We start from the raw sequence: 23608 nt of genomic DNA on the forward strand, positions 1-23608 counted from the left end.
AATGCAAGAATGATTTATCATGTCATTATTCCATGTTTCATGAATAGCAATGCATTAACATCCAGCAATGGAGAGATCACTAGTTTACAAGGTTAGTTTACTTTTTATGATAATTGTTACCAATTTTAGACAGCTCAGTCTGCAATGATCAGTGCTCAGTTTATTTTCAGTGTTAATCATTAGTCAAGTTAGAGAGTCAAATTAGTCTGCAATGATCATTAGTTAGTTTGCTTTCATGAATGATTATTAGTAAAGTTCAGCTCACTCTGGAATGATTAGTGTTAAGTTGCTTTAGTGACAGACATGAGTTCAATAAGAGGGTCAGCTTAATCTGCAGGGACCAGTGGTTAATTTACTCCAGTAATAGTTAACATTTTGTTGATGACCATTACACGTTCAGTTTAGTCTGCAACAATAGTGTGATAGCTCATTTTAATGGTATTGATCACTGAAGTTAAATGTTCCGAGATATAATTTAAATTTGTTCATGATAGTACTGATCATAGGTTTCGAGTAGTACATTTCTCTGATGGTCATTAACAGAGCAACCAATTTCCTTCCATGACCATACACTCTTTAAATAAAACAAAACATTAAATAAGCTAACATTTGTCAATAATCTTAAATCCAAATTCCCGTAAACACTATGAATACTGAACCAAACAACAAATCTTCCTTTTAAATGAGTGAGATGTTTTACCTTTGTTTCCTACCATAGTGGTAGTAATGACTGTTGTAATGAACTATGTTTTTCCACGTTTTGATGAAGACCATTTGTTTAATATACGTTCACGTTAGTTGCTACTAATAACCTTGTGTTGTTTACTATGACACCATCCATTGATGTTACTCTTTTCATTTATCTTTCTTGGGGGAGTACCATTCATAAATGGTCGGATTAAATCAATTTCATTATTATTCAGTGAAGCGATAAGATTCATTTTTGGATATCGGTGCTAATCGGTTTATTCATTTTAAATTAGTCTATTAAAAACCAAAATGAAAGTTACCTGTGTGTTAACTTAAAAGTAAATTCAAGGGTTTAAAAAATATATATATTGCAGTTCAGTGGAACAGTATTTTATATAATTTAAAATAATTAATTATTAACAACATGGTGTGATTGTGTATTTTTACAATTCCTTTATTGTGTACAAAAAATTGGTTCAAGTATAACCGGAGGTTGTTTCAGTTCGATTAAGGGTCCGTTCGGTGGCTGATGATATCTGACATGGCATATTATAATCGGTGGATAACCTTAACTGAAGAAAAATTCGGAGTCCAGCAGTGGAAACCAAATTCTCACAGAGCAAGTACATTGACCAAAGGCGTTACTTGTAATCCGATAATAATTTTCAAGTATTCTCTTTTCATTTTTTTAAATTATTGAATTCTATTCTAGAAATGGCAATTTACGTTGACTTAACTCAATAACAATAAAACTATTTTTCGGAAGTCTTCATTTTATCCACATTTATGTCAAATTTCTGTCATCTGTTTCATTAATGTTTTCTATTTGATGCCTCACATATATTGAACTTGATATTAATTTTTTTAATAAATCCATTGTCCGGTCCCAAGTTCGGAATGAGAAAGGAGGAGGGGTTTGCTTGTCTGGCACCCAGCTGTAAAACTGCCAACGCCAGGAAATAACCTGACTCCCTAAGGGGCCAACGGCATTGGGCGAATAAGCCTCTTTAGGTGGAGTGATGGTCCCCACAGTGGAGAAAATGCCACTGGAATCCATTATGCACCATCTGTTCTCCAGGTTAGGGGCAGCTGCACAAGGCGTCTGTACTCCCAGAGGAGCGGCCTCATTATCACCTCACTGGATCACGTCCAGAGTTGTAATTCGGGACCCAGTCCCACACAGGTGACACCATGACAGTCAACCGTGGAAGGCCTTTTAAGAAATACTCCACCGGACCCGAACCAAGAGTTCAGAGAAGGCAGCATTCAGATATGGTGGGCTGCCACTTAAAAGATACCGTGAAGTCGGAGGCACAGAAATACCCTAGTACCACATACACGAATGAGACAAAGTCAAGAATTAAACCAAAGCAGATAACCTACTTCTCTACAAACAATATAAACTCACTCATGCAAACCGGTAAACTAAAAGTGATTACTAACATAATGGACCAATGCAAAATTCTTATCATGGGATTACAGGAAATTAGAAACACTGACCAGGATGCCTTGGAATCTCAAGGGTACAGATTTTATAAAGGTAAACCCAAGAAGAGAGTAATGAAGAATGTCCCACAATTTCGAACAGGATTTTTGGTCAGCCTTAAAATAATAAACTCAGTTCAAGAATTCAAATCACAGTCTCCACGACTCTCAACGCTCACCTTAAAAGGCATCTAATAAAATCTATACTATAATAAACGCCCATGCTCCTACTACTGATAAAAACAACTCCTCAAAAGACCATGAGGAAACAAGAATTTTGGGACCTATTTGACCAGACCATAGATAACATCCCCAAACACCATATAAAATTATTAATAGGCGACTTCAACGTTCAACTAGGCAGAGAAAGAAAATACCGTGACCAAAAATCCTGTTCGAAATTGTGGGACATTCTTCATTACTCTCTTCTTGGGTATATCTTTATAAAATCTGTACCCAGAAAACAAATAAAAATGGAGAAGGACTAGTTGACCTGTGTAGAAACAGTCATTTAATCTCAAAATCTACATGTTTTAAGAGAAAACCTCAAAAACTCAAAACATGCAAACACCCTGACTACACTAAAGGAGAATGGCAACTGGATCACATCTGCATGGACAAATACCACCACAAAGAGATCTATAATGTCAAAGTCCTCAGAGGAATAGACACAGGTTCAGATCACTACATAGTTTTAAAAAACTCACTCCCCAGAGGAGACAACAAAAGCAAGCCCCTAAAACTAAAAGAAAAATAGATCCTACCCAGCTAATCAACAATGAAAATTACAAAAAAGCAACTGAAAAAAATAAAAATCACAGATAAACTTGAAGACTTAGTACACAACCTTAAACAAATTGCAGAAGACCTGGTCCAATTAAACCACATAAAAAACACCAATGGTGGAACAGTGAATGTGATGAAACAATGGAGAAAAGACATCAGGCATGGCTATTACATCAGTCCCAAAAATCAGAAATATCCTATCAAAATCTAGTAAAACAGAGAAAAGAAACTACCCTACCCAAGTCTCAAGAAGAATAAAAAGACAGCATCATAAGGACACAAAAGAGCAAAGTCACCTCCGTACAGGCCATGAAGGCCCTTGGAGGAGTGGAAGGTAAAGGCTTCCACCATTGTTAACCTCAGCACGTGATGGGGTAGAGTGGTTAGCTCTACGCCCGGCCGCCTTTGCCCCCAGGAATTAACCTGGTACTCATTTTTGGTGTAGGCTGAGTGAACCTCAGGGCCATATGCACCTCCGGAAGTGGAAATCTCGTTTCTTAAATTTTTCGACTTCCTGACGGGGATTCGAACCCACATCCTTCCGGGCGAACCGAGCACGCCTTTACCGCCTCGGCCAGGCAGCCCCTATCATAAGGACACACTGCAATTAATTTAAGAAGAAGTCAATAAAACTCAATCAAGGGACTACTACAAAACCTTCAGAACGTTCTCTAAACAAGGTCATTTGTTTTTCTATCCATCCAACTTGTTTTAATTGTAATTCTTCTCTAAAACCACATTTCTGCAGCCTCAAGTTTTGTTTCTTCCTGTTCCCCGAATGTCCAGGTTTCACATCCATACAGTAGAACACTCCAAACAAAGGTCCTGAGAAACGATTTTCTGGTCTCCCAACTGAGATGGAAATTTAGCAATAAGTTTTTCTTATTTTGGAAGGTTTGTTTTGCTACCACTATTCTTTTCTTGATTTCTGAAAGGGATTTGTTATGAGAAGTAATTACACTACCCAAATAGGAGAATTCTGTGACTTGTTCTATTGATGTGTTATTTGATTTTAAGTGTTTTCTTCCTGTAGGCTTCTTTTTATCTACTATCATGAATTTTGTTTTCTTTATATTTATTTTTAGTTTAAATTTTTCTAAGAATTTGTTGAATGTTCTTAGCATCATTGACTTAGGGTTAATTAATTCATTAGTGAGAATGTTTATTTTTCTTTCCAAAATTTCATTCAGATTAAAGTTTAAATCTTTGGTCAAGTTGTGTGTGGATATGTTCATATATGTTAAGCAATGTGCCCTTGTTAGCTAACTTCAGAATTTCTAAATTCTGGTTTATAGACATAAAAGAGTAATTGAAGTCATTCATATCCTCACTCATAGCCAAAAATCTATTATCTTTTTTGGCGTTTACGTGTTCTTTATAATGGGTTAGAAAATTCCTTCCTGTTCGGCCAATGTAACTTGTGTTGAACATATGTGTACTGTAAAAATATTGACATTAAGAATTAACGGATCTAAAAGCAATGTTAATGTTCTGTCTTTTAAATATGTTAATAATCTGATGCAGATTGCTACTATTAAAGGAAAAAGTCACAAAATCTCTCTTTTCTACGAATCTTTTTTAAAAGTAGTGATCAACTTGTTTTTTACTTTGTGAATTAATTTCTCCATGAAAACCCTGTTGTATCCATTCCTGGAGGCTATGTTGTATATAGTATTCATTTCTTTCCTGTAATTCTTATTTGAAAGTGGGATATTGTGAGCTCTGTATAGCATACTATAAAAAGGGGGTTTCTTATGTGACCCTGGACGGAGAGAATCTTGTTTAACCCCTCAGCGGTGGGGAAAATTTTATTGCTGGTTTACCCAGCAGACAGAGCTGATTCAGATGTGAGCACTAAGGGAATGCAGCAATTCACTGTAACAACATTTTAGCTCAGATTATTTTCAAATATGTAGTTTACATTCATTAACTTTATATTTACCTTATAATATAGTAATGGAGGAGAGAAGGTCACGGAAAAATTACAACGTGTGCTTGAATGAAATCCTGAATATACAACATTGCATACAGTTGCTGACATTCTTCATGGAAAAGAAGCAAAATTTAACGAAAATTAACCAAAATTTTTTGTTAACGATTTTCCCCTTTTTTAAAAATATGCCTCCACGCAATGTAAAAAGGAGTTTCTCCACATTACAGGCCCTTCTTCCCGACAACCGAAAATCCTTCACGTTTGACCGCCTGAAATGGCATGTCGTCATCCAGTGTAACTCTACTGAAAATGAAAACTACGAGAGGTATGAATTATTTCATCTGTAACTAACTGTTAAAAGTAAATACATTTTTTTCATTTATTGCTTTATTTTTTGGTCATATTTTCAGGGTTTTTGATCATATTTTGATAGTTTTAGGGCATAAATGCATGCAAATTCCAAGAGTATTTAGTTTATAGAAACCTGAGCCCTAGTCATCACTATATCTCTTCCATATTCTCACTGCTTTTCCATTAAATGCCTCATACTGAAGATGGGGTCTAGTGTTGATCTTTCATTCCAAAAGCCATTTTGCTGTTCTTGTAATTGTCCTTCCACCTTTCTTCTCATTTTTTTTAAGTACCCTTTCAGATATTTTTGCTATACACCTGAGTTACGAGTGTGATTCCTTAATAAATATTCACATATCTTCTTATCCCCATTCTTAAATATAGGTATAACTCCAATCATTTAGTACTGATTTTTCTTTCCAAATAGATCTAAATACAGCCAACGTAGACCAACATGTCCAGTTGCTTTTATCATTTCCACACACTATTCATCCAATCCTGCTGTTTTTTCCAATCTCATTCGTTTGATTGCATTTTTCACTTCTTCCATAGTGATTTCATTATTGGATTCTGTCTTCTCACGCTCACAAGGGAAGGGCGCGTACCAGAGATCATGGATATTACGTACATTTTGCACACATGTTAAATGAGCCAAGAATAACACAATAACCAAAACATTTCTTTTGAAAATTAACTTATGCGACCAACAGAAAGCATTAAAGTTCGCATGTTTGAATTGGTGTGCTTGGCTACGCAGGACTGTGGCACGCGCTGGTTTCACTCGTCGAGGGACCTCGCCACTGATCTTTTTTCTTACTCCGTCAGTAATTGGGTACCACTTCGCAAGGATAATGCGGCAGCAATAAGAGAAATAATTTAATTCCTACATTGATTGTAGGTCAAAAAAGGCAAAAGAATAAAATTGTTATGGTGAAATTAACGGTGCAGTATAACAAGGGACATTACACACAAAAGCAAGTTACCCTAAACAGTTTCTGCAAGAATGATGCTCGTGTTAAGAGATGTTAAAAGCACAAAGCAGTTCTACACCAACCACACCGAAGGAAGCGAAGTTAAGGGCAAGGGGAACATTAAGTCACCACTATCAAAACAATATTGCACAGGATGTTCAAAGGCTCCCAGGGTTTTTGGACAAGTACCGACTTCGGTACCAGATGTATTCTCACATGGGATGATGAGGAGACGACAGTTGGAAGTGAATCAGAGATTGAATTTTCAAAAAGGTGATTCTCTGCGCCAAAACAATACCCTAATTCAATAATCAAACAGCGTCAGATAATCTACGTACAAAGCCTTTCCATACACTAAACCCGTATACAGCTAGTGGTTGACAGTAAGCTATGGCACCAGGAGGGATCATCATTAGCTGCACGGTATCTTCATTTTGTGTAGATTTATATCCAGAAAAAGAATCCACAATGAGAGCAACTTCACCAGATGGCGTATTTTGCTTGAATACGCCATTAAACCATTCGTTCACTTGTACAACTTGCATAACCCACTGCTGGATGGTCACATAGTGAATTATTTCATTATTTTGATGGGCAAAGTCAGTCTCTTTCTGACAGTATGTGCTATGGCCCTCAATTTGTCATGGTGCGTCCCACTGTTCTTTACATGCTTTTCATTAATATAAATCTTTTTTTTGCTTTTGACAAAATGGAACTTTTGTTTCACCGACAAAAACGAAAGCGGGCTCTGCTTACCATTTCTCCACTACTGAACAGCCTTCCTTTCTAAGCATATGTTATCATGGCCTCAAATCAGCTGTTGAACAGTGCGAGAGTAGGGTACAGAGTAGCAGCCTCTCGACAATGGAACCCAGCACGCGGTGCAGTACTGCGTAGCTGAGCGCACCAATTCAAACGTACAAACTTTAACACTGTAGATCGAATTAATTAATTTCCAAAAGAAGTGATTTGGCTTTACAAAGGAAAATGTAATTTGTCCTCCATAACATAACTCCATCATTAGATGGAGTAATGAAAGTCAAATATGTTTTGATTTGTTTCAGCCATCTCAAGTGAAAAAAGGGGGGTTAAAGTTATTTACATAATAGAAGCTAAAAACATAACGAAGGAACAAATGAAAAACAAAAGAGACATGATGGAAAAAAAAAAAACAATTCAATATGGTGATGGCAGTATAACAAGGGACATTACACACAAAAGCAAGTTACCCTAAACAGTTTCTGCAAGAATGATGCTCGTGTTAAGAGATGTTAAAAGCACAAAGCAGTTCTACACCAACCTTCCCTTACCAGAAGTTCTTTAAAGATATCCTTTCATCTTATCCCTGGTTGATTATATCTCCTTTTCCTTTCACCTGTTTTGTGAAGACTGTCTCCTTTCGCTTCCTATTTACAAGTCAACATAGTGTCCTTTTACCGCTATACTCTCCGCTTCCAACTCTCGGGTAAATCCTTCCCAGCTTTTCTTCACTTACTAGTTTCTTGCAACTTCTTTTCATTTCCTGATACTTTCTTCCATTTTATCCCTATTCCATAACAGCTATGCTTTCTTATTTTTCACTGCATCCTTTACATTATAATTCCACCATGGGAGCTTTTATCTTTCACTCTTTCTGCTATTCTGCCACAAGCTCTGCACAGCTTACAAATGCTTGAACATGCCCCATTGCACTGCTACACTCACCACCTCAGTTCTGGGTGTGTTGTTACAATTAGTTTTATAATTTTCCTTTTACTTCCATATCTTCTAATTATTCTTCTCTCTTATTTCTTTCGTTTTCAATATTTTTCCTACTTTCACTTTTGCTACCAGTATTCTATGGTCTCAATCAGAGATTAGCTTTGGCAAGGCTGTTACATCTAAGAACGGTTTATGATTTGTTCTTTCCACCAAGAAGTAATCAATTACTTTGTCCTCCTGTTTCCCCATCTATATCTTGTAATATTTCAACTATTCTTCTTCCTGAACCATGTATTGTCAACACAACTCACTTCTCACAAAAAAAATCTACCAACTTCTCTCCCTCTTTATTCCTCTTTCCATATCCAAGAGGTCCAATTACTTCTTCCATTCTTTTTCTGTCACATCCCACAATTGCATTAAATTTTCCCATGACAGTCACTTCCACATCCTTTATTTCTGTCTCTTTCCCTCCAGTGTCTCCAGGAATTTGTCCATATCATATTTGCATCCACAGTTGGATGAATCCTTTACTCTATTATCTATCCTTAACTCTATCCTGATTATTCTATCATTTATATAGTCTACTTTATTTAATACTCATCTAAGATTGTGTAGGTTATTATCCCTACTCCATTCTTTGCCTTATGTCCTCCACTATATTAGTGTGTGTATTCCTGAACTCTTCTTTCTTTTTCCTCTCCACTTAACCTCAATTAATCCCGCCATAACTATATTCCCCTTCTCCATAAAATCAATCACCTCTGCTGACTTTCCATTCAGTGACAAAAGCTTGATTATTGCCACCTTCATAACGTTCTCTACTAGAAACTCACTTCTCACAGTTCCCCCAAAATACGAACTGTGCTTAGCTTGTGAGGAATACCCTAGCCTTTTCTGAGGCTGATTTAAAAGTGCCATTTTCATTTTGGGCTGTTATTACGATGGTGTCGCCACTCCCAAAGGCATTTTAGAAATACCGCCAGCCTGTGATCAGGCCGTTCCTAACATGGAGTAGAGATGTCTTTTGCAGCTGCCCCCAACCTGGGATCAGAGGCTACTCAATGGGTTCCAGTGTAATTTGCCTGGCATAAAAAAAAGGAAATACACCTTGATGGAAGGTGGACATTAGGAAAACAAGAACCATCCTGAAGCAGCATAAATTTGGCTATGGCACAAAGTGGAAAGTATGACCTGAACAGAAAGAGAGAAAAAAAAAAAAAAGAGGTATTAAGAGAAGTAAACGAAGCCAGAAAATTTTTAAAAGAAGTGGAACACAAAACATTAAAAAATTATTGGATATATCATAACTAATATTTCCAAAGGCAAATGTTAGGGAAGAAAAGAAGAAGTTGACTTAGGGAAAAAAGATCTGACAGGACACCAAGAGGAGGATACAACGTTAAAGTTACACAAAAATGAAATTAAAGTCATGGTCAGTTGTGGTTCACTTCTGAAGAACTGCACAAAGTTTTCTTGAAGTTTGTCTCAATACACATGGTATAAATACAAAAGAATATTGCGTTTATTAGAAAAGACCCTTCTGATGGGAAGTTTGGGAAAGGGGAAAAGTAACTGCTTCCACACTCCTCTATGGATCTGACCCTGTAGGTAGAGAGTACTGCATAAGTTAGACCTGTGCATACACAGGCAAGGAGCTATAATACACCACAATTTCCATTCCTCTGTACAGTAAACCTACGAACGAGCTAAAATCTCGATCCTGAATACTGACAAGGCAATCAATCAATCAGTCAATCAATCAATCAATCAATCAATCAATCAATCAATCAATCAATCAATCAATCAATCAATCAATCAATCAATCAATCAATCAATCACTACTGATCTGCATTTAGGGCAGTCACCCAGGTGACAGATTCCCTATCTGTTGTTTTCCTAGCCTTTTCTTAAACGATCGCAAAGAAATTGGAAAATTATTGAACATTTCCCTTGGTAAGTTATTCCAATCCCTAACTCCCCTTCCTATAAATGAATATTTGCCCCAATTTGTCATCTTGAATTCCACCTTTATCTTCATATTGTGATCTTTCCTACTTTTAAAGACACCACTCAAACTTTTTCGTCTACTGATGTCCTCCCACCGTCTCTCCTCTGACAGCTCGGAACATACCACTTAATCGAGCAGCTCGTCTCCTTTCTCCCAAATCTTCCCAGCCCAAACTTTGCAACATTTCTGTAACGCTACTCTTTTGTCGGAAATCACCCAGAATAAATCAAGCTGCTTTTCTTTCGATTTTTTCCAGTTCTTGAATAAAGTAATCCTGGTGAGGGTACCATACACTGGAACCATACTCTAGTTGGGGTCTTACCAGAGACTTATATGCCCTCTCCTTTACATCCTTACTACAACCCCTAAATACCCTCATAACCATTCAGAGATCAGTACCCTTTATTAACAATCATATTTATGTGATTACCCCAATGAAGGTCTTTTCTTATATTAACACCTAGGTACTTACAATGATCCCCAAAAGGAACGTTCACCCCATCAATGCAGTAATTAAAACTGAGAGGACTTTTCCCATTTGAGAAACTCACAACCTGACTTTTAACCCCGTTTATCATCATACCATTGTCCACCGTCCATCTCACAACACTATCGAGGTCACCCTGCATCCGCTCACAATTTTGTAACTTATTTATTACTCTGTACAGAATAACATCATCTGCAAAACAGCCTTATCTCTGATTCCACTTCTTTACACATAACATTGATATATATATAAGAAAACATAAAGGTCCAATAATACTGCCTTGAGGAATTCCCCTCTTAATTATTACAGGGTCAGATAAAGCCTCGCCTACTCTAATTCTCTGAGTTCTATTCTCTAGAAATATAGCCACCCATTCAGTCACTCTCTTTTCTAGTCCAATTGCAATCATTTTTGCCAGTAGTCTTCCATGATCTACCCTATCAAATGCCTTAGATAGGTCAATTGCAATACAGTCCATTTGGCCTCCTGAATCCATGATATCTGCTATATCTTGCTGAAATCCTACAAGCTGAGCTTCAGTCGAATAACCTTTCCTGAACCCAAACTGCCTTCTGTCAAACCAGTTATTAATTTTGCAAACATGTCTAATATAATCAGAAAGAATGCTTTCCTAAAGCTTACATACAACGCATATCAAACTGACTGGCCTGTAATTTTCTGCTTTATGTCTATCACCCTTTCCTTTATACACAGGGGCTACTATAGCAACTCTCCATTCATTTGGTATAACTCCTTCAACCAAACAATAATCAAATAAGTATTTCAGATATGGTACTATATCCCAACCCATTGCCTTTAGTATATCCCCAGAAATCTTATCAATTCTAGCTGCTTTTCTAGTTTTCAACTTTTGTATCTTACTGTAAATGTCATTGTTATCATAGGTAAATTTTAATACTTCTTTAGTGTTACTCACATCCCCTATCTGGACATTATCCTTGTAACCAACAATCTTCCCATACTGCTGACTGAATATTTCTGCCTTTTGAAGATCCTCGCATACACACCCCTTGTTCATTAATGATTCCTGGAATATCCTTCTTTGAACCTGTTTCTGCCTTAAAGTACCTATACATACTCTTCCATTTTTCACTAAAATTTGTATGACCACCAATTATGCTTGCCATCATGTTATCCTTAGCTGACTTCTTTGCTAAATTCAATTTCCTAGTAAGTTCCTTCAATTTCTCCTTACTTCCATAACCATTTCTAACTCTATTTCTTTCCAGTCTGCACCTCCTTCTTAGTCTCTTTACTTCTCTGTTATAATATAGTGGATCCTTACCATTCCTTACCACCTTTAAAGGAACAAACCTATTTTCACATTCCTCAACAATTGCTTTAAACCCATCCCAGAGTCTGTTTACATTTTTATTTACCATTTTCCAGTGATCATAGTTACTTTTTAAAAACTCCCTCATGCCTGTTTTATCAGCCATATGGTACTGCCTAGCAGTCCTAATTTTAATACCTTTCTTTCACATTTATTTTTAACTACGACAAAAACAGCTTTGTGATCACTAGTACCATCTATTACTTTGGGTTCTCTATAGAGCTCATCTGGTTTTATCAGCACCACATCCAAAATATTCTTCCCTCTAGTTTGCTCCATCACTTTCTGAATCAGGTGCCCTTCCCATATTAACTTATTTGCCATTTGTTGGTCATGCTTCCTGTCGTTTACATTACCTTCCCAATTGACATTTGGTAAATTGAGATCACCTGCTACTATCACGTTCCTTTCCATATCATTTCCAACATAGCTGATTATCTTATCAAATAATTCTGAATCAGCGTCAGCGCTACCCTTTCTCAGTCTGTACACTCCAAAGACATCAAGTTGCCTATTATCTTTAGAGAAGAGCCTTACATCCAGAATTTCATGTTTTTCACCCTTAACTTTTTCGTAGCTTACAAATTCTTCTTTCACCAGAATGAATACTCCCCCTCCTACCATTCCTATCCTATCTCTACGATACACACTCCAGTTCCGTGAGAATATCTCTGCATCCATTATATCATTTCTCGGCCATGATTCAACTCCTATTACAATATCTGGTAAGTATATATCTATTAAATTAATTCAATTCCTTTGTTTACAATGCTTCTACAGTTGAGCACTAACATTTTTATGTCATCCCTACTTGATTTCCAGTTCCCTGTTCGCTTAACACCGCTCCCTAGGCCACCCTGTTTCCCTGAATGTACCTGCCTATAACCCTTCTAAATAAGTTTCCTAACTTATATGTACCACTGCGGTTTAAGTGAAGGCCATCTGGGCGCAGATCCTTGTCTCCTACCCACCCATTAGGATCTAGAAATCTCACAGTTTCCCCACATACCCACTCCATAGTCTCATTTAAATCCCAAATCACCTTACAGTCAGTATCCCTCCTATGGAGTATTCCACTGATAATCTCTGCTTGCTTAAACTTCATCCGTGCTGCATTTACCAGATCCAACACATCCCCAACTATGTTGGTACTTATACCTGCTTGCCTTACATTGTTAGTACCAACGTGAAACACTACCACCTTCTCCTTTCCCTCTTCCTTCTCTTCTACTTTCCTCAACATCTGCCTCAACCTAATTCCTGGATAACACTCTACCCTGGTTCCCTTTCCTCCACACACTTTCCCCATATGTCTAAAGATGGAATCCCCCATGACCAGAGCCTCAACCCTACCCACCTCATTTGATCCCCTCCCCTCCTGGTTGGCCCTATCTTCTCTCACTGCTGCAGAAGCTACTTCCTCCTTCCCTTTCTCCCTCCCATGACCCTGTTCCGCCTGTCTTTTCCTTTCCACTACACTACATTTCCATTTCCTACCTTTTCCCTTCCTCCTACTTCCACACATCTCAGCAACAGTTCCCTGTTCCTCTTCTTCTCTCGGTTGTTCTACCTGCAGTGACTCGTACCGAATTCTAACAGACACCTGTCCTGAATTCTGATCCCGAACAGAACCCTCAGCCTGCAATCTCCTTCCTCTTAAAACATTAGACCACCTGTCTTCTACAATTCCCCCATGTCCTTCCCATCCCTCCTTTACACCTACTGTATCCTGTACATTATTTGAGGGAGGCCTACTTTCCTTTCTGTCCTCTGACAGAATCCTAATTATCTCCCTCAAACTCTCCAACTCCTCCCTCATACTCCTTAATGCCTGGCCACACCCACAGTTGCACTGCTTAACCATTATTTACGGAATAATGGGAAGAAAAGGAAAAATAAAATAACTTATTCTGTGCAAATAAAAATGAAAGAAAAGAAATATTGCCTATAAAAATGAAAGGAAAGAAATATCGCCTATAAAAATGTAAGGAAAGAAATATTGTCTAGGATAGTTCACAAAAATCACACAACAACAAGGTAATTAATATTAGCTACTACTACACTACAATACTACCGGTACTTAGTTGTACAATTTTTTTCTACAACACCCTAACAGAATGAAAATTTCTGTTAATTACTGAAAACCGAAAGTAATACACAAGAATTAGGTCTACACAATTCTAAACTGCAGTTAAGTCTGCCCTAATTACTACAACAGAATTTTAGTAAGAGAGTTAATACAGATACCATAGATACTACAGATACTATACTACACAAATATTTCACAGTAATAGAATAAACACACTAATTTACAATAAAATACCTACTATAATACACTACAATGATTTTAAAGTATGTTCAGACGTAACCTAATTATAATACAACAGGTTATTACTAAGCACAATCTGAAATGGAAATTAAAATTAAAGTTTGAAATTTGCAAGATTACTCAAAATAATAGAATAAGCACTCTAAATCCTAATACGTCACTACAATACACTACAACAGTTTTTAAACTATGTTCAGACATATCCTAATTACAATAGGTTATTAATAAGCACAAATAGAAATGAAAATTGCAATTAGGCCTAAAGTTTGAAATTCGCAAGAACTACCGTACTCAAGGATTACCAACAAAGTTAAACGTGTAGATAGAAGATTATTTCTTTAGGGTATAATTTTATCCTACTACGCTCTAATAGAAATGAAACCTTGCATTTGATTAAATGTTTAAGTATCGAAAGGATTGCTGTACACAAAGAAAAACACGAATATAACAGGCAAGATACTATCTAATATACCTTATCTTCACTACAATTCTCAACTGAAACGTGGTTATGTGATTATTACAGCTGGTGGATAATTATTATTATTTTCCTTACTCCACGGGACGGAGAATAAAAGTGTCCTTCATTAAGCCTACTGAAAAAATACGAGGTTGTCTACAATAATTTCTCAATAATATTTCTGTCAAAGCTACTCCTATTACTCCAGGGACTTGAATTGCAATTACTGAAATATATGAACTTTATTATTATTATTATTATTATTATTATTATTATTATTATTATTATTATTATTATTATTATCATCTAACCACTCATAAATACTGAGGGAGCGCAATATAAATTACGGATACTTTAACTACCTACTCAGAACTACAAATGATTGGAATACAAGATCAGCTGATTTTTATTTATATTTACTCGACTACACTACACCCTTTGTTCACGGCTGTAGCCAACAATGCAATATTTGAACATGAAGAGCGACAATAATCAATTACAATACAACGAGTGTTAACTATTACCGTGTAACCTCTTTAACTTCTTTTTAAATGGAAGTTTACAGGTGTATCGTGTTTTTTAATGTAGTAAATTATTACCTTCGCGATAGTTTGAACGGATATCTATACAAAATACTGGAGAAGTTGCGGCAGAAGTTACGGTACTACTCCTTATGATAATCTGCCTTTGTAGGTATTATACCAACAAACCTACAGATATTTACAAATATTTTTAAAGTTAATATTATTACCTAAAGTATTTCCTAAACCTAAATTCGAAACAAGGTACACCTAGCTAGCCTACTTAATCTAGAAAACGTAATTTACTGAAGACCAACTGAATTACTTGTTATAAAATTTAAATAAATATCACTACTCCCAATTTCTACCAACAAGCACTAAACACCACTATATCAACAGCACTAAATGAATCAGAAATACACAAAATTAAGCTATTTCAATAGGTTTTAACTACTTTATCACTACAATAATGCAAGAGTTCTCTCAGCAGCCAACCGTTCTCAAGCGCATCCAACAATGCAACTTTCTTCTACCGTAAAATTCAGAACTCACCAGCCAAAGAGGCTATGATGCCTCCAAAATATTCAAATGCATCTGCACAAGATGCTATGTCCAGCCTTGCTTCCCAAATGGGCTTTCCTGTGTTTCTCACCTCAACACGAGCAATTTCCTCCAGATACTGACGAATCTTACCACCAGCTGATAGCAAGACTCGCCCTCTTTCAGAGTTGGAGAACTGTTAACAACAACCACACATACTTCCTATAATGTAGAAGACCAACTCTTTTTAAAAAACTGCAAGTTGTAATGACTCTTACCTTACTCCATTGACGAAATGCCTGTGATGCAGCTGTAACAGCTCGATCAACTTCATTTGCACCGGATGCTGGCACATTGCACAATGAATTACCAGTGGACGGCTCCCGTACTGGAACATCTCGTATAGCATCAAGACAAGCAGTTTTTGCACCCCCTATATGGTTAAATGGTCCCTTAACTGCAGTACTGAAATACTTCTTTTGATATATTTTGTTAGGGGATAAGATTCTCCAGATATTTATCCTACTAACAACCCTGAAAAAAAAACAAGCAGAATTGACCATTATTGTTATTTAAACATCTCTATAACCAAAGGTCATGTATGTAGAATAGAAAAACAGTGATGCATTGTCATAAAATATTGAAAAAACTAAGCTGCATTTTGTGTCCAGCACCTTGGCTAAATGGTCAGTGTAGTGGCCATTGCTTCAGAGGATGCCTGATTCAATTCCTGGCTAGGTTGGGGAGTTTAAAATGGATAATTCTGTGGTTTGGGGACTGTGTCTTTCTGCTATCCCCAACATTCCTGCAACTCTCTTATGCTACACACAACACTATTCTCCACCACACCAACATACAGTTTCCCATATACGGCAGATGTTGCACATCCTCGCCAGTAGGTCTGCCTTACAAGAGCTGCACCAGGTTATCAATAGTCAAATGGGAAAAAAGGAAAAGAAAAACCCTGCATTCTGTTACTCTTATTTAAGCTATCATTATGGGGATGTGATTAGCTAATGGCTTTCCATCTAACAGCTGTGGTTTGAAACAAAGTGAATGTAGGATTGAAATTTTATCTCAGAATTACACACATATATCAATAAACCACCATTTTGAACAACTGTCTATCACAAAGAATAAGAAGACTGGAACAGATGCATGTCAACTACCAACCCAACAAAACCAATTCAAATACTTGACTTCAAACACTCACTAACACTACTTCCACACAAGTTTCATCAAAACAACTCAACTCTCACTCACAAGGCTGTCTCTTTATATACGTTGCCTGACCAGGCTTCTAGAAGGATATGACATAACTTGTTTTTCTCATAAATTTGAGTCTCTCCAATTGCCTACTTACAACATAAAGAAGTTTCTAAAACTATCTAGTGCCAAAGATACGTTATTCTGGATATTACAGTGTGTTTAACAATTTTACATTAGATTATACATCATATATACAGGTAATAATAAATTATATACTATTAATTATGTGTCCTTACATGAAATATACTCGTATTAATATATATATGTAATACAGTAGATGTTTCATGACATAACCTCACAAATAATATGATCGTCTGTCCATAACTATGTTAAATAATAACAATACTAATACTAATAAATGGATGTAAACACTTCATAGCCATACCTCACAAGTAATAATAATAATAAATCGTCGCCATAAGACCTATCTGTGTCAGTGCGATGTAAAAACTTGCAAAAATAATAATAAAAATAATAATAATCAATATTTGCATTATTTACCCAGGTGTTAAAGAATATTGTTTCCAAGTTATATTAGTCTAATACACTTGCATCAATATGTCCTCTCGTTTACATCCTTGAATACCCTCATAACCATATGAAGAGATCTGTAACCTTTGCATACAATCCAGTTTATGTGATTACCCCACTGATCTCTATACATGGATCGCTGATGGCAGGTCTCCGCTGCAGGAGAAAGTACGCCAAGTTGAACGCGCGGTTCGCCATGTTGGCGTACCCAACCTCGAGCTCTCCTTATGGGGAAGCAATGATAATATAGTCAATTTTAAGTCGCAATTAATGGCGCATTGGAATAATTAAAAATATAGAGACATGTTCACTCAAAGCATAAGGACATTGGGATCACTGACACGTCATTCCGAGGTCAGTAAATCTCCGGGATAGCAATAAAAATGAGTGTATAATAACGGCCGGCAAATATTAACTTAGGTGCTGAATACATGCAATTAGCGATCGGTAACACAATACGAGTGAAAACCAGTTTCTGGAAACATTGCTGTAAATTGTATACATGTATGCCACGAAATTATGCATTCTTAAAATGGTGTACCTATAAACGTAGCTCAATATACAGGCCTAGATTCGACATATCGTAATCGGTGCTTGATAATGAATTTCTGTTTTCTGTTTCCAAGAAATAACGCGCATATTATCAAATTAAAATATCATTGAAGCAAATGTACACATTTATAAAACCAGCAAATATTCAAAACTAGTCAATATATCACATTACCTGCAGCTTAATGTACTATTACAGACCTCTTTAATTAAATTCAGCTAGCAAAGCGATATTGATAGTCATCATCAGAAATATGTAACACCAGTTAAAAGAGTCTCAAATACCACGAATAGTATAATGGAATAGCCCCAAACACCCACCACTCCAGTGTCTGAAACCCATAATTATTACTGATGTAAATAAGGTCTAGAATTCCTCCAGACTTCATTTCCTAAGATTGTTATAAGGTCACGTCAATTATTTCATCGAAACCGTCAGTTTAATTATGAGAAATTAAAAAAAAGTAAATCTTTACTTGCAGTTAATGTTCAGCAAAATTGAAAACAGTTGGCTGTACATCACTTCTAAGGTGTACAGTTTGTCCATTTCTATCAAAACAGTCTTCCTCTAAGTGATCCGAGCAGAGAACAGCTGTTTTAGAAGGTTCCCAATTCTCCCACCTGATACTCCTAATCGATGATCTTAGATGTTCGGGTCTCGAGAAAGGAAACCTACAAAAATTAATTGCCATTTTGCTCCCGGAATATGCGAAATAAGATACAATAAACCTAAAACTCAAAACACTACCCTAGGAAGATTCTTATGTACAGTATAAAACTCCCCGAGCCGGGCTGAGTGGCTCAGAGGGTTAAGGCGCTGGCCTTCTAACCCCAACTTGGCAGGTTCGATCCTGGCTCAGTCCGGTGGTATTTGAAGGTGCTCAAATACGACAGCCCCGTGTCGGTAGATTTACTGGCACGTAAAAGAACTCCTGCGGGACTAAATGCCGGCACCTCGGCGTCTCCGAAGACCTTAAAAAAGTAGTTAGTGGGACGTAAAGCAAATAACATTATTATTAAAACTCCCCGATGAAATGATTTCTCCTTCTGCTGATCGGTTCTGTTTGTACATCCATAAGCTGAATACTGCGGTATGTTAATACCCCGTAGAATGTTTCTTCATTCATATTTCAGATAAACACATACATATTAAAATTTAATCTTGTAATTCACAAGCATACTACAAGGCAACGAACCTAAATTCGTAAAATACACTACTATTTATTTTGCAATAACACAGCACAGAACACTCGTGAAACTACAATCAAGAGGCCTGGCGTCACTGAACTAAGCATAAACAAAGCAAGCGCGCTCCTCGTGGTCTATTGCACCGTGCGCTCGCTGCCATCTTACCACGCCAGTCATCTTCTATTCGGCTTACTGCTACCTAAGCTACCAGCCATCCAGGTATAGAGATCAGTGGATTACCCCAATGAAGATCTTTCCATTTATTTAAACCTAACTGCAGTCTCTCACAATCAGGTAACTTATCATATTACTCTATACAGAATAACATCATCTCTGATTCCAGTTCTTTACTCATATTTATATACAGTGATGGAAAAAGTACAAAATAAAAGTCATTGGGCTCAATTACAGTTACCTGAGAAAAATGTTACTCAGTTACAATTACTAATTACTTTTTAATGTGCAATCAGCAAAATTACATTACTTCATAGAACGCAGGTCTTTAGGGAATCACTGACTTTTTCTTTTTCTCACATGAGGATGGAATGATACCAAAATTTGCAAGGAAAAGTGCATTATGCCATTTTGTGTTTTATAGCATAGTGTCATCAAGTGGCTATTATGACTAGGTGAGACTAAATAAACTTTCAAAATGATCGCTCCCCAGCAAAGTTTGCATATCATATTCACATTTTTATTTTCAGGACAGTTAATTCAAAATATTTATTCAAATAGGGGAACGGAAATTCCTTAACTCCTTTCCCATCACACGTTTATTCTGGCTACATTCTACACAACATAACCCCTGTGGGTGGGGAGTGATAGAATAACATCTACGCCATCCCCTGTCTGTCATAAGAGGTGACTAAAAGGGGAAAAAGTGACTCAACTTGGGAGCGAGATTTGGTGACCATGGTTTCACTACGTGAGTGTGGCATTGCTTCCACTTACTTGTAACTGGCTCCTCAGTTTCATCTTTCCTTTCCAACCTCCCTTGATTAACTCTTATTCTTTCCCAACTATGATATTAGGTTTTTGAGGCCTAAGGAGTCTTTTATTCTCATGCCCTTCAAGGCCCCTCCTTTTGTTTGCTGATACCTCCATGTTTTGAAGTGTCAGACCTCTTCCATTTTCCCTCTGATTAGTGTTAATAGAGGATGGTTGTCCAGTTGACTTTCTCTCAAAAACATATTAAACACCACCACCACCACTACCTCGACCAATTAGTACACGATTATCTAAATATCAACCAATAACCACAACAACCTGTGATTAAATGAATGAATGTGCATTGTATCCTGCAATATACCCTTGGCATGATGCCTTGCGAGTGCTGGGGCTCCAAAGTTCCCAAGCCATTCGGGGTATATCTATTACTATAAAGTAATAACTACTAAAATGTAACGACTACAATTTTATTTTCAGAAGTAAATTACATCTTATGAAAAATAATGATTACAAGTAAAAATTACTAAATATTTGACTGTTACAGGTAATTCAATTACTTTTACTGAAATTACTTCCCAACTCTGTTTGTTTAAATACTGTATATAAGAAAACATAAAGGTCCAATATTACTGCCTTGAAGAATTACCCTCTTAATGATTAGAGGATCAGATAATGCTTCACCAACCCTAATTCTCTGAGTTCTGTTTTCTAGAAATATAGCCAACCATTCAGTCACTCTTTTGTCTAGTCCAACTGCACTCACTTTTTTCTGTAGTCTTCCATGATCCACCCTATCAAAAGTCTTCAATAGGTCAGTAGCGATACAGTCCATTTTGACCTGAATCTAAAGTATCTGCTATATCTTGCTGAAATCCTACAAGTTGAGATTCACTGGAATAACTTTACTTAACCCTGAACTGCCTTCTATCAAATCAGTAACTTCACAAACATGGCTAATATGGTCTGAAAGAATGTTTTCCCAAATCGTACATGCAAAACATGACAAGCTGACTGGCCTGTAATTATCAGCTTCATATTTGTCACCCTTTCCTTTTTACACAGGGGCTAATATAGCAACTTGCCATTCATCCAGTATAGGACCTTCATGTTAACAGCAATCAAATACAGTAAGTACTTCAGATTGGTACTATATCCCAACCCATTGCCTTTGGCATATCCCCAGTAATCTTATCAATTTTAGCTGCTTTCCTAGTTTTCAACTTTTGTATCTTATTATAAATGTTTTTGTTACTGCAGGTAAATTTGAAGTTCAACCAAAAAAGTCTGGGACGGCATATATCAATCTTTAACACACAACCCACTATACTGCCGTACTAAGCGAAAAAGCTGTATCTCCGTCAGTTTTGGTTTTCGAGAAATTGCAAAAATGAGTTTGTGTCCATTCAACAATGTTTTCGTTAATGTTTATGCTTAAGGTATAAATATTTGATATAGGCCTATCCGTGGGTATAATTATTTTATTTTTTGTTAATAAATGACATATTTTGGCATTAAATCAGCAAAAGTGGACTGCATAAACTGCTAACTAAATGTATAAAGTAAAGCACTTTATACACAAAAACATATTTGGATTCTTGATGTAGAAACGAAGGTGTTATGACACGCTGCATTGCCCAAATATCTGGATATTCATGATGTTAAAATTTGAACTCTTCATAGTGTCTGTCATGTTCATCATTAATCGTAACTTTCACACAAATCTGATACTTCCGATGTTGGAATATTAAGCCAAAACTGCCTTCTATTTTTGGGCATGAGCGGTACAAATTTTTCTATAATGCCCAGCTTTTTAGCTGCTGGAATTCCACGACAAGTACTTCGTGCCATAATTCCCTTACACATTGCCTTACTGTTCAGGAAGTCCAGTTTCCTTACAGATTCATTTTCATTGTAGCTCATTCCGTAATACAGCGACAAACTACCCCGTTCAACATGTACTGACGAAATATCTTAGAGGGCTTGACGATGTCCCTCTTGCTTGTTCAGTTTGTGTGTTGAACATTTGAGTGTCCACTTTAGCTGTCACTTTCCCACTGTTTGATGCCTTCACAGAGTCTTCAAAGTCTTTAAAAGTGTAAACTTGCCCTTACGCTTCAGAGAGACCCAGAGTGCGAAATCGCGGCGGAGGGGGGTGGGGGTCCGCACAGACGATTTTATCTCAAAGGTTCCCCCATCACTAAAGTTGCCCGGGGAGGGGGAAGATTCTTTCATTATAAAATAATGAGAACACATATATTTCTGAAAAAAAAAAATGTATTTTTTTTACTGTGCATATTTTCATAAAAACATCAGCAATAATATACAGTACACAATATAGAAATAATAGAATGACTGCCAGACCTTGAGCAATAAAACAACGCAGCAGTGGCAACTCCGCACCTGCAGCCTATTGCTCATGTTTCACTCTGGCAAATCCACCTGAAACCTGGGCAAAAATATTATTTTCAAGCACTCCTCCCTTGTCATCGCTCTAAGTAGCTTGAGCTTACACCACTCCTGTACTTCTTGGAGAGGATGTGTTTCCGATAGGTAGCCAATAGGACAATATTCCCTTAAGGAGTGTACAAACTGACAAATTTGTTCAGTCAGCACTTAGCCCTGGTAGAGGAAGGTTCCACTAATAAAACAATAAATCAGGACAATCGTACCTCATCTGGCCTTTCTTAAGAAAGGTACAGTCCAAGTTCTCAGCCGATTGAAATAACTTTCTAATGTTTATCATTCTTGATATAACATCAGAATTCAAACAAAAAGATTTAAAATTTACAATTTTTCTGGGGGAGGGGGTAATTTACTTACAGAGGAATTACCTATATACCCCCTACCCTGCCGGATACTGCCTGAAATAAACACTAGTAGTTAAGCCCTATGATCCTTCTCCCCATCCACCATTTCTCTCTGATTTTGCACCCTGGGGAGAGCTCTACCTGGTGATGGAAAGAGTCAGCCGACATGAACATGCATCCTGGCTCAAAGTAGTACAGCTTTGATTTCCATTGAAATAACCATAAAAATAAAAATGTAAGTATACACCAGTCTTTGTTTTGAGAGGAACAGTTATCTACCTACAAGGTAACATGTTCAGCATCTCTATGATGCAAATAGAAAGCATGGTAGGTACTGACTATGTCCTCTTGTTTACGCCCTGATATACCCCCGTGCCACAATACTGCGAAAGGCTTCCGGTTTTCAGTTGTAGGTCCTAGAGGAGAAAATTATTTATTAAATGCTATAACAGGTTTTGTGAATACTGAGACCTTAATTCATCCATTCATGGAAGTATAATCACCTTCTGCAAGTCTGCAGAAAAATAAAGGTGGTCATTTGTGAATTCCTTAACAGAATGCTTTTTATGTTTTCTACTAGCTTCACTTGCTCTACTAATGTGCAATTCCCACTCGCTGCAAATGCCGTATCCAATTTTCAGCTGATTAACTGTGTGTTTTGGATTGTGCTGAATGAAAATTTTACTTTTCCACATTCTTC

The 23608-nt window shown here is 36.9% G+C and overlaps 1 protein-coding gene across 1 annotated transcript in view; it reads right to left on the bottom strand.

Moving 5' to 3' along the window:
• LOC136857994 (4-trimethylaminobutyraldehyde dehydrogenase) overlaps positions 1–23608 on the bottom strand; it is a 168016-nt gene that overhangs the window by 126875 nt on the left and 17533 nt on the right. Inside the window, exons 2-3 of the mRNA XM_067137164.2 lie at positions 15895–16150; positions 15629–15812 (exon numbers count right to left, since the gene is read on the bottom strand). Of these exons, the coding sequence (XP_066993265.1) occupies positions 15629–15812; positions 15895–16150 (440 nt within the window). The remainder of the gene's footprint in view (positions 1–15628; positions 15813–15894; positions 16151–23608) is intronic.

This window comes from Anabrus simplex, chromosome 1 (genome assembly GCF_040414725.1).
Source record: "Anabrus simplex isolate iqAnaSimp1 chromosome 1, ASM4041472v1, whole genome shotgun sequence".
NCBI lineage: Eukaryota > Metazoa > Arthropoda > Insecta > Orthoptera > Tettigoniidae > Anabrus > Anabrus simplex.